We start from the raw sequence: 12,066 nt of genomic DNA, 5'->3' as shown, positions 1-12,066 counted from the left end.
CGTACAGTGGTCCCGTTATACAGCAGCTCTTGCCATTTCTCAATTGTGTAGGTGCAAGTGCAGAAGCAGATGCGCAGAATATCACTGTGCTGGCCATGTGGATGATTGAGCACCCTGGAACTGAGGAGGAAGAGGAGCCCCAGCCCAGCAGAGGAGCTGATTCCTGCTCAGGGGCAGCTACTTCTGGAGGTGGGGGTAAATCCAGAGACTCCAGCTACCTGCAGTCTCCCGGAAAAATACCTGCAGCAGACGCAGCAGAAATGGAGGAAGGCTTTAGTGAGAGGTATCCAGGGTTTTCTATCAATTACAAATGATACAGTATATCTGGAAAACCACTTTTGTGATGGTATTAAAATTATTTAGCATAATATTTATTGGGAGTATCAGATTGTGGGGATATAGTATATGGTGATGTCCTTCGTAACAGAAGAAGTGTTTCCACAGAATGTAAATCAGGCATTTTAATATATCTTACCAGGATACTAACACTTCATTGAATGCCAAATTGCATCTAGGTCTTAAATACCACCTATCCAATTTTCATTAAACATGGTCATCAACTTTTTAGTCATACTGTTAAGTCTACAGTACTTTTGAATTTACAGCTGTGGTGGGGGGGTGTATGTTACTAATATGCTTCTTTGTTTTATTCAAGGAAGCTGACGTTTCATGCTGTTAATTTATGCAAACACCAGTCAGTTGTTCCCTGCACAGTAACATCATGCAGCTGCAGGGGTGATAATTGACAGATTAGATGAATGGATTCTAAATAATTTTAGGGATAGTTGAAAGTTTAGTTTTGTTCTCTGTCTGCTTTATTAATTTATCTTTGTGTTACAGCCTAGATGGACTGGATCAGGGGGAGAGTGCATCTGCTTCTAATGGGTCTGCTGCTAGAGGCCGATCTACAGTAACTAGAAAACAGAGGTTTGACTTGGCAGCACGGACATTGCTGGCTCGGGCAGGTGAGCTTTTCCCTTAAAAAAATGTAAAATTACCTTTATTGGAAGGTATTTCTAGTATGGCTTAAAAATGTCTATTTGCATTTGTTAATTTTTAATAAGAATATTGATCCAGCTTTAATACTCTCTAGTCTTTTTATAAGAAGAGCCAGCTGTACAAAATGTTATGCCTTTCTTGGGCGAGCATGTTTTTGCAAACAAAGATTTCTGATGGCATTGTAACCATTTCTGTTTGTTTTCACATATCTAAATATCCATGTATTTAGATCAGTAAGGAAGGCATAATTTTCGTAAAACAAATAGTTTTCATTGATGTGCATATGCTGTAGAATGATATCAGTCCTATAGAGAATAGCTACCTCAAAAGGCTTTCTATTTAGTTTGTATTTAACCATAGGGGATTAACAATAAAGGTTAACTTTTTTGTTTTATTGTTTTTCATTGCAGCAGGGCTGTACCGTTCAGTACAAGCCCAGAGAAATCAGAACCGAAGAGATGGGACTTCTCTGCAGCAGGATCCGGGAGCCCTGTATGATTTCAACTTGGATGAGGAGCTGGAGATTGACCTGGATGACGAAGCCATGGAGGCCATGTTTGGGCAAGAGCTTGCGAGCGATAGTGACATCCTAGGAATGTGGATCCCGGAGGTACTGGATTGGCCAACATGGGTGTGTGTGACTGCAGCTGGGGGGCTGCTTTTTGCTTCTTCTTTACTCTGCACTTTCTTCTGTTGCCAATGAAGCAGTGGTGTTAAACTGGGATTTGAAAGTATAGCAGTAGGGGCTTTTAGTTTTAAATATGTGTTTTTTGTTTTTTTTTAGATGGGCATTGATCTTTGGATCACTGAATGTCTTCAGCAATTGATTTGAAAACTATAGAATTTCCTCTTGCATCTCACCCCCCATTTGTACAATACAAATGCGTTCTGTGGAAACCTTGAAATCATAAGAGGTTGTGATGCTACTTATGCAAATACATCCGCCCCTCTTCTTTTTTAGCATGTTTGTGAGTCCGAGGACAGAGACGAGGTGGTGATCTGTGAACTCTGCGAGTCCAGTGTTGCCAATTTTAATCAGCACATGAAGAAAAACCACCCAGGCTGTGGCCGTAGTGCAAACCGACAGGGCTACCGCAGTAATGGCTCCTATGTGGACGGCTGGTTCGGTGGGGAATGTGGAAGTGGAAATCCTTACTACCTTCTCTGTGGCAGCTGTAGGGAAAAATACCTGTCCATGAAGAGCAAGGCAAAAGGGCCAAGCTTTGAAAGGCAAGTCCTATTGATTTTTCTGGCAGAACTGGGTTTGGTTTCAATGTTTCAGTATTTAATACATTGCATGACAGATGGGTTCATCTTGATAACCCTCTGCAGGCGTGTATTTAACAAAACTGAATACTGTATACTGTTCAGATTTGTTGTTGTGCGTTGTTGTACATTATGTATTTGGATCATTGTTTGTCATCACTAATTATATTTATAACTTGATTTTATCAACACTGGCACTCTACATTATGAAAGATACTTTATAACTTTTTGTGCTTTTAAGATTACCTAAAAAAAAATCAATCACTACAGTGCTGCAGTGACAAAAACACAGTGTATGTTGGCCTTAGGTTTAGCTGTAGCTTTCAAATACATCCAGCTCCTTAGCCCACAAGTCCCATTGCTTCTGTAAACCTTTTCTCTTTATAGATACAAAGGCCAGGCTCCAGATCTACTTGGGAAGCAGGACAGTGTGTATGAAGGTAAAACTTTTTTATCACTGAATAATACCATGCATATTTAGAAATAGATTGCCAATTATTTATATATAATTTTACATAGAAATATACATAATGCGCATGCCTGATGTTTTTTTATTTCTTTGATGGAATACTTAATTTTAAATGTTCTGTCAGTCAAAAGACAATGTAAAAAATACTTTGATGGTTAAGTAATTTTGTGAAGTGTATGCATAAAAGTGAGTGGTTTGCAACTCCTGGTAATACAGAAGACTGGGACATGCTGGATGTAGATGAGGATGAGAAGCTGACTGGGGAGGAGGAGTTTGAGCTGTTGGCTGGCCCGCTCGGTCTCAGTGAGCGTCGAATCGTACCTGAAGCAGTCCAGTTCCCAGACAGCGATCCATTAGGAGCATCAGTCTCCATGGTTACAGCTACCAACAGCATGGAGGAGACACTTCTCCAAATAGGTATCTGAATATTGCCATCCCATACTTAATAAATAAATAAATAAATAAATAAATAAATAAATAAATAAATAAAAATAATAACAATCAGTTTAGTCTGGATAATATTTTACGTTTTTCTAATGAATTCAGCTGTAGCGGTATTAAGGATAAAATTAACACTGTTTTTACTACTAAAATGTTAAGCTTAGGTCATTCAAATCAGCCATTTATTTTAATTTGTTTTAGATTTATCATTCAGTATAGCGCACAAAGAAATGCTCAAGTATACGATTAATATTGCAGATCCTATTTTAAGAATATTAAAATGCATGTGAATGTTCAATGCTGGAGAACTGTTTTGATGTCCTCTTTTCTATACAGGCTGTCACGGCTCTCTGGAGAAAAGCTCCTCTGGCAGGATAACTCTTGGTGAGCAGGCTGCAGCCCTGCTGAACCCCCATGATAGAGTTGTGGCTCTGAGGAGAGTGACGGCAGCTGCCCAGGTCCTTTTGGCAAGAACGATGGTCATGAGGGCACTGTCTTTGCTGTCTGTCAGGTGCGGGTAGTACAGTTGCATACAATTTTTTTCAGTGTGTTCAGACTAAAAGGGCACTGTAGTAATAACATGTTCTTTTCAGAAAAGGACATGTAATGACACAGTTTATAATTTGAACTACTTCGAGCTTGGCTGCTCCTTCAGCTCACTTGGTAAAGTCCTAGTTTTATAATTCAAATGTCAATCGCTGGTCATTCGTGTTGCATACTGACTAGTTAACAAAATGTGTTCCGAAAGTCATTTATTTGTATTGATCCAAATAATTGTTTGATCTAGCTTTTTCTGTGAAGAAAAAATAAGCTTCGGTAGTACAAACAGATCAGCCCGGTAGAACTGTGTCACCTAGTCTATTTGATGATTTAATGATTAATTTGAACCTAGCATGTTCATTTAAAAAATATATATATAGACCAGGCTGGAATTTATTATTATTATTATTATTATTATTATTATTATTATTATTATTATTATTATTATTATTATTATTATTTATTTCTTAGCAGACGCCCTTATCCAGGGCGACTTACAATCGTAAGCAAATACATTTCAAGTGTTACAAACAGACACAGCCAAAAATGGTTAGTGTTTTTTTTGTTTTGTTTTTAATAACCAGTTCTTGTCTCTTTCTCAGTGGTTCCAGCTGCAGTCTTGCTGCTGGACTGGAGTCCCTGGGTTTGACGGATATCCGGACCCTGGTGCGGATGATGTGCCTGGCTGCAGCGGGTCGAGCTGGCCTGTCGACAAGCCTCAAGGCGACCAGTTCAGCGGAGCGCCCACGTGGAGGAGGCAGCAAGGCCAACAAGCCCATGTCCTGCCTGGCATACCTGAGTACAGCGGTGGGCTGCATAGCTTCCAATAGCCCAAGTGCTGCCAAACTACTAGTTCAGCTTTGCACACAGGTGACATACCATGCTTTAGTGTTTGTAATTAAGTATTTCCATTAAACTATCATAAATCACAAGATGTATTTATAACATCATATTTCTGAAATGTAATACTATTTTAATTATTTAATCACTCAGTGATGGAATATGAAGTAATGCTGAAAGAAACCTATACAATTCCTTGACATCGTATCCAGTCACTGATAGTTACATAATCAAACTAAAATAACTGGCTTGTTCTCTCTTTCCAGAATTTAATCTCCGCAGCGACGGGTATGAATCTAACAATAGTAGATGATCCCATTCAGAGGAAGTTTCTGCCCAGTTTCCTGAGAGGAGTTGCAGAAGAAAATAAGCTAGTGACCTCTCCGAACTTTGTAGTTACCCAGGCACTTGTGGCACTGCTAGCGGACAAGGGGGCTAAACTGAGACCCAACTACGACAAGGCAGATATTGAAAAGAGAGGTTTGTTCTTGCACAATAACAGTACTTTTTTCAAACAGCTGCTAATTCTTAAGTTGTGATTTTTTGTTTTCTTTCTGGCATAATTGTCAGTTGAAATTGTATCGACATTCTGAAAATGTAATACGCAATATAGTCTGCAAGCCTTTGTATTGTACCTTTTCATATCACTTTTTCTTTAGTTCTTGTGTCTATCCACTATTTTCTTAGTTAACATTACTTTCTGGCATTTTGTCATTCATGTCACAGTCTCTTGCTTTCACAAGAGGTGCTTATTTTGTAATTTGCTTTACCCTGGCTTTTCTGTTGGAATGGCTTTTCCTTTGGGTTTGTTTTGTAGAAGTAAAAAAAATGACATTTGTTTTGTACCACTTTGTTTTATGTATGTATGTATGTATGTATGTATTTATTTTTTTTCTCCCTCTCACAAAACTCCTCACTTACCTGGGCACCATGTCACCTGTTTTGTTTAGCAGGTTTTATTGCGCATTTGTATGCCCATCCTTCATATAATCCTTCCGCTGTAGGCCCTCTGGAATTGGCGAATGCGTTGGCAGCTTGCTGCCTCTCATCCAGGCTGTCTTCCCAGCACAGACAGTGGGCAGCTCAGCAGCTGGTGCGGACACTGGCAGCGCACGATCGCGACAATCAGAGCCAGCCACAGACATTCGCTGACATGGCTGGGGACCTGCGCAAATGCTCCTTTATTAAACTCGAAGCCCATCAAAGCAGGGTATGTAACAAACAATGGATCCTAAGAGACTGTTCTCATCTTTTTATAACATAAAATGCACATTCTTTTCCTTGGTGTATATGTCCCAATTTTGTCAGATTGCCTGACTCCAGCAGCTTAGCAAGCCTTTGATTAAAGACAGGATTCCCAGTGGACAGTGTCTGCCAATGCTTTTTTCCCTGACAAGAAATAAAGTAATACATAGGGGTCTATTTTAATGATCAAAACAGTGGTAACTTTTGTATTTAGAGCTTCCATTTTCTGGCAGTTACACAATCCATCACTGTTGAGGCCATGAATTTTTCCAGCTATGACATTAATTGCAAAAGAAACAAGGATGGAATTCAGCATGTTATGAATCCCTTGGTGCTTGCACAGATGCCCCCTGGATATGTGTCAGACAGACAAGTGGATTTGTTTCTTGAGTAAATGTTACCATGTTTCTATCATCTCTGGTGGGTGTAATCTTTTGGGGTGGTTTATACTGTATGATTTCCATAAATGAGAATGTGCTTTTTTTTTTTTTTTACTTACATAGGCATCATTTTTATTTTATAGGTCATAACATGTGGGTGGTGCAACAAGAAGAGTCTTTTGGCAACCAGTGGCAATGATGGAACAGTCCGCGTGTGGAATGTTACTAAGAACCAGTATACACTGCAACAGACATGCGTCTTTAACAAATTGTATGTGTTTTCTTTAATGGTTCATATACATGATCCGTTTTGGTGACAAACCTAGCTTTAAATAATAATTTAATCATCTAACTGCCGAGGTATAAATACACTTAATTTGGAATGTTTATAAAACGTATTAAGAAATGATGATCCAAGTATGTTTTGGTAAATTTAAAAGCTTAAGGTTTTAAGCTGTTGAAAAAGTGAAGGTTGGCTTTTAAGAGGTGAAATTGGATTTAGATCATAACAATCTTCCAATAAATAAACAAATAAATAAGTAGACAGTAAAAACATACATAATTAATAGTCTACAACATTGAAAAATGTGTCATAGTTCACAATTCCTTACACTACTGATCAGTGTCCAACCTTTGAAATCTCCATATTAGTTATCAACTTAAGTGTAATCAGCACTATAATGTTGTATTTTATAGGCAGGCTTCAAGGTGCACTAAAAAATCTCATACTGTTAAACATGCATGTTTTACAGAGACGGCACTTCGGAGGAAGGCCTGAGTAGCATTGGCTCCCCCAGTGACCCCAGCTTGTCTCCGGTTTGCTGGAGTGTCAGTGGAAAGTACCTTGCAGCAGCTATGGAGAAAATGGTGAACATCTGGCAAGTCAATGGTACGAATTACTATTTAAATCTTCATTTTATTAGTAGAATTGATGGCCAGTTGCTTGATGTCTTGCTGTGTTGCATGAAAGTAATCAACAAAATATGCAAGACTGAACTCTCAACAATAGTGCTGTATGGCCAGCACCTTTGTTTGAAAAAAATGCCTGATAGCTAATCTGCAGCATCCCTTTGACCCAAGTTTGTTCAATACAGTTTGTATTTTAATAGTTATTCACACCACATCTGTGTCTATCACAGGAGGTAAAGGACTGCTGGATATCCAGCCTCACTGGGTGTCAGCCCTCACCTGGCCTGAAGATGGCCCTATAGCGAGCTGGGCTGGAGAGACTTTAGAAGTTTTGCTGGTGGGACGAATAGATGGATCCCTTGGCCTTATTGAAGTAGTAGATGCCTCCACCATGCATCGTATGGAGCTGGAACATTGCTACAGAAAAGATGGCAAGTATCGTTTTTTAGTCAGTTAAGGAAGATATACATAAGGAGACATTATATAACATTGTATTGATGCATTGGGTCACAACAAACAATTTACACTTGGAAAGATTCCTATCGATATTGATTTTCAGGATGAAAATTAGATTGTATTAATAAATATTCTTCATTCAGAATTACTAGATTGCATATGTAACTAACTGTCGTTTTTTTATGTTATGCTGAATAATTGTGTGTGTAATGTTTTTTTTACTTGTGTGTCCTCATTATAGTTGCTGTTATGTCAATTGCTTGGTATAGTGAAGACAAACCATTTGCAGTCGGTTACGCTGATGGAAAACTGCTGATTGGCACAAAGGAGCCACTTGAAAAAGGAGCCATTGTAGTCATTGATGCACACAAGGTAAGAAGGAATCTGTGGTCTTGAGTTGTTCTCCACCTGAACTGAAATTGCTATTTTATGGACCTAGACCATCAGCGATGTATTACTTTTGAGCTGTGTGCAGGTTGTGTATCTGTTGTCTTTTACAGTATCTCTGTGTGCACTAGATTCATTTTACAGAGGTAGATTGACTTGTACATTTTAATTATTTAGGTGTTGCAGTCAATGACTTTTCCTAGAATGGAATATTCTATATGTGCTTGTTTTTTTGTTTTTGCAGGAGTCTATCACCTGTATGAAATGGGACCCAACTGGGGAAATACTCATGACCTGTGCCAAAGAGGAGACTGTGAAGTCATGGGCCTATATGGGAGGCAACTGGAAGTGCCTGCATGTCCTCTCCCACCCAGCTGTGGTCAATAGTATTGCCTGGTGTGGTCAGCCAGGCAAAAGCCCCAAGCCCCTGACTATGTTTGCTACGTATGTATCTTGAGTAGTGATTCTACTATTTATATAAGCATAGCAAATGTATCATTTTAATACATGACTTGGATGATGGATTGTTACTGTGCCCTGAAGCTTGCTGTAAATAAAAGAAGTGTCATAAAATATTCAAGTTATTTTGAATGATGTTTTAGGGGCTTTAAATAACCAACAGATGTTAAGTTACTGTGCACTAGGATTTTCCAGTCATCATCTGATTTGTTTCCTCTGTTTCTATCTTAGCTGTTGCCAGAATGGCTTGGTTTGTGTCTGGACTGTTCCTCAGGACCCTTTCAGCATTCCCGAATCAAGTTCCAGTGTCTCAGATGGATGGTGGGAGCTGGAAACTAAAACAACTAAAAAGGTAGCAAACTGGTCCATTGGTTTTCATGGATTACAAGTAGTTTACCACAGATTAACACTGGGCAATTTAGACATAACGTAGGTAGATTGTAGTTCTGGTGAAACTGGACCTGTCTCTTGACACATATGAATAGCTATGATTACATTTTAACAATAAAATCTATTGCTCTTGATGGTTATAGAAATTGGCCAGGAGCTCTGGAATCTGATTGATTCACCTAATGAAGGCAGGTGTATGTAGTCAGAAACACGTGCCTTGTTGTGTGTGTATTCTACACACAATAGACACAGGACTCTGTGACCATTTCATTGTCATTTTGTTTCTTATTGAATTGATTTGATTTGATATTTTACACGTGCAGGACTGTTATAGAAAAGCAGGGGATGCTAGGTGTGTGTTTCAACTGAAGGGACACATCACTCCAGTGAAAACTGTAGCCTTCAGCCCTGATGGAATGGCGCTGGTATCTGGAGGAGTTGGCGGACTCATGAACATCTGGTCCTTGAGGGTAAGGGATTCTGAGATACGTTTTAGATGGTATTGTTGCTTCAAAACCTTACCGCAACACATTTTTTATAACCATCACCATTTGTTGTTCCAGGATGGATCAGTACTGCAGTCGGTGGTGACAGGATCTGGCGCTATTCAGAATATAGTCTGGATCCCTGATGTTGGTGTAGCTGCTTGTTCTAACAGGTCAAAGGTAAGTGTTTGAATTCATACATGTATTATTATTGACACTGAATGTAATCTCACTTTGTTCAGAATGTCCTAAAAGGTGGTTTACTGTTTTTGTTTTCCTCAGGATGTGTTAGTGGTGAACTGCACTTCGGAATTTATATCTTCCAACCATGTCCTAGCAACATGCAGAGCCGCACTCAAGAGGCAGGGAGTTGTGGGGCTGAACATGGCACCTTGCATGAGGGCTTTTCTTGAGAGGCTGCCAGTGATGCTACAGGAGCAGTATGCTTATGAAAAGGTACTGGAAAAAGGACAAAACTTTTTTTTTTTTTCCCCAAAGGAAACATATTTGATAAAAGTTAATGATGACGTGGTTGTTAACGACAGAACAAAAGTATTACTTGACATACCTTTTTAAAGACCTTTTGTATCCCTAAACTAGGCAATAAAAATAGACTTTACTGCAAAAATGTAGTGTGTGTTGTCAGTGACAATGTGTAAACGCTGCCAATGTTAAAAATGTTTACTCTTAACCATCTGTCCTGTCACTGAGGTGTGGGTCAATATCATCTCGGTGTGTGCCAAGCCGTAATATGTGGTAAAACTAAAATAAACATATAATTATTTGACAAACATGTCTTCAGTCATTATACTACTGTGAAAATGTTGGTGCTTCCAAACCAAAAAACACTCCGCCAGCCTAAACACAATACATGATATTAAGTAAGTAGAATGGGATGATTCCATCAACACTAACACTGTTTATTCTCGTTTTCAGCCTCATGTGGTGTGTGGAGACCAGCTCATTCACAGTCCTTACATGCAGTGTCTGGCTTCCCTGTCAGTGGGCCTTCACTTGGACCAGCTGCTGTGTAACCCGCCCGTGCCGCCCCACCACCAGGACTGTCCTCCTGACTCGGCAGCCTGGAGCCCCAGTGAGTGGGCCTGGCTCGAGTGCTTCTCCACCACTGTCAAAGCTGCAGAGGCCTTAGCAAAGGGAGCTCCTTTCCCAGAATCCTTCACTGTTCCAGACTTGGAGCCAGTGCCCGAGGATGAGTTTGTACTCCTGCTGGTACGGTTCAGCAGGATAAACATATCAACCTATTTAGATGGATGAAAAATGAAATCTCTTCCGAATAACAGCATTTGTAGCTGCTGTACTGTACCTGTAGAATACACTGTGATGGGATACTTAAAATACCAAATACATGAAATTCATATTAGTCTTTCTAATGAAAGAAGGTTACTAAGTGTGAGATGTAAAGTGCCACACAGCAAGGTATACAAAACAAGATCCCGATCAATAGTTTGTGATTGTTGCTGATCAACCTTGTACTTTTATTTATAATATATATTATTCTTTTACAGGACAACAGTAAGTGGATATATGGAATGGATGAACAGATTATGTCGTGGGCAACATCCAGACCTGAGGTAGGAACAGTTTGTGAAAAGCATGTGAGCTTATTTGTTTTAATAATTACACTGTAACATGCCTGACCTGTAACATGTTCTTGTTTCTCTCAGGATTGGCACCTTGGTGGTAAATGTGATGTCTTTCTCTGGGGAGCAGGGCGTCACGGCCAACTCGCAGACGCCGGTAGAAATATTTTAGTGCCAACTTCAGCGCCGTCATTTTCACAAGCCCAGCATGTAAGAAATATAACTTCATTAATTTGTCATTGTGTCTTGAATCTGTTAGAGCTCTGTGTTTTAGAACTCAGTGCACCAATGTTAGTAGATTTATCTGTATCTTTTAATAACTTTAAATTTGGACAATTAATAATTAATAGGAATATGGTAAAATATCTTCAGGTATCATTAAAATGAGTGAATTTAAGACGTTGGGAATGTTTTCCCTAAAATTAAAATTGCAAGGGCACAGTCATTTTTCATTGAGGACATTAAGAAGAAAAAAAAGTTTAGCTGTGTGGTTCTATTTATAGAAAGCTGCAGTAGAAAAATCTAAAGTCCATTTATGATAGAGTGTTCTCTCCTTTTTCATACAGGTCACATGTGGTCAGAACTGCACCTTTGTGATCCAAGCGAATGGAACTGTGCTTGCTTGTGGGGAAGGTAGCTATGGCAGGCTTGGACAAGGGAACTCTGATGATCTTCATGTGTTAACTGTTATTTCAGCATTACAAGGTAAGAAATGATTTTATGAGAGAAAAAGTAGTTTTTAACAAACAGCCTTATTTTAGTAATGTTTCTCTTTGGTCAGTAGTGCTGTTATTTTTCCCGTGTATAGTGCAAGTGATGTACTGTTTGTTTTTGTGTCCGTACAATATTTTCCTGTTTTAATATTGTTCTTTTAAAGCATTATCTTCCAGTTTATTCTCATATTTAACCCCAAAGTGTATACTTTTTACAATAAAAAGAACACACAGTTTAGTATGTCTTTTAGTGCACTGATTATCCATGCATCAGTCTCTATTGGATTGTATTTTTTTTGTGTAGGTTTTGTAGTAACACAGCTGGTGACATCCTGTGGTTCTGATGGTCACTCCATGGCTTTGACTGAGAGTGGAGAAGTCTTCAGCTGGGGAGATGGAGATTACGGGAAACTGGGTCACGGCAACAGTGACAGACAAAGACGTCCGAGGCAGATAGAAGCACTGCAGGGAGAGGAGGTTGTGCAG

General features: G+C 39.2%; 1 protein-coding gene across 13 annotated transcripts in view; it reads left to right on the top strand.

The window, feature by feature from the left end:
* Nucleotides 1-12,066, top strand: part of LOC131700562 (probable E3 ubiquitin-protein ligase HERC1) — a 57,425-nt gene that overhangs the window by 36,611 nt on the left and 8,748 nt on the right. For 7 of the 13 annotated variants that reach the window (XM_058998580.1, XM_058998577.1, XM_058998579.1 and 4 more), the window contains 24 exons: nucleotides 52-283; nucleotides 841-965; nucleotides 1,410-1,630; nucleotides 1,961-2,229; nucleotides 2,653-2,705; nucleotides 2,951-3,151; nucleotides 3,512-3,686; nucleotides 4,318-4,585; nucleotides 4,822-5,035; nucleotides 5,506-5,765; nucleotides 6,324-6,451; nucleotides 6,933-7,069; nucleotides 7,320-7,520; nucleotides 7,787-7,917; nucleotides 8,177-8,376; nucleotides 8,623-8,743; nucleotides 9,105-9,251; nucleotides 9,345-9,446; nucleotides 9,549-9,722; nucleotides 10,203-10,496; nucleotides 10,793-10,858; nucleotides 10,952-11,077; nucleotides 11,434-11,572; nucleotides 11,885-12,066. In XM_058998580.1, the coding sequence (XP_058854563.1) occupies nucleotides 52-283; nucleotides 841-965; nucleotides 1,410-1,630; nucleotides 1,961-2,229; nucleotides 2,653-2,705; nucleotides 2,951-3,151; nucleotides 3,512-3,686; nucleotides 4,318-4,585; nucleotides 4,822-5,035; nucleotides 5,506-5,765; nucleotides 6,324-6,451; nucleotides 6,933-7,069; nucleotides 7,320-7,520; nucleotides 7,787-7,917; nucleotides 8,177-8,376; nucleotides 8,623-8,743; nucleotides 9,105-9,251; nucleotides 9,345-9,446; nucleotides 9,549-9,722; nucleotides 10,203-10,496; nucleotides 10,793-10,858; nucleotides 10,952-11,077; nucleotides 11,434-11,572; nucleotides 11,885-12,066 (4,166 nt within the window). The remainder of the gene's footprint in view (nucleotides 1-51; nucleotides 284-840; nucleotides 966-1,409; nucleotides 1,631-1,960; nucleotides 2,230-2,652; nucleotides 2,706-2,950; nucleotides 3,152-3,511; nucleotides 3,687-4,317; nucleotides 4,586-4,821; nucleotides 5,036-5,505; nucleotides 5,766-6,323; nucleotides 6,452-6,932; nucleotides 7,070-7,319; nucleotides 7,521-7,786; nucleotides 7,918-8,176; nucleotides 8,377-8,622; nucleotides 8,744-9,104; nucleotides 9,252-9,344; nucleotides 9,447-9,548; nucleotides 9,723-10,202; nucleotides 10,497-10,792; nucleotides 10,859-10,951; nucleotides 11,078-11,433; nucleotides 11,573-11,884) is intronic. The other 6 variants (XM_058998589.1, XM_058998588.1, XM_058998585.1 and 3 more) reach the window with 4 other exon arrangements.

The sequence above is a fragment of the Acipenser ruthenus genome, chromosome 24 (genome assembly GCF_902713425.1).
Source record: "Acipenser ruthenus chromosome 24, fAciRut3.2 maternal haplotype, whole genome shotgun sequence".
Taxonomy (NCBI): Eukaryota; Metazoa; Chordata; class Actinopteri; order Acipenseriformes; family Acipenseridae; genus Acipenser; species Acipenser ruthenus.
This window is presented reverse-complemented; position numbering and strand designations above follow the sequence as displayed.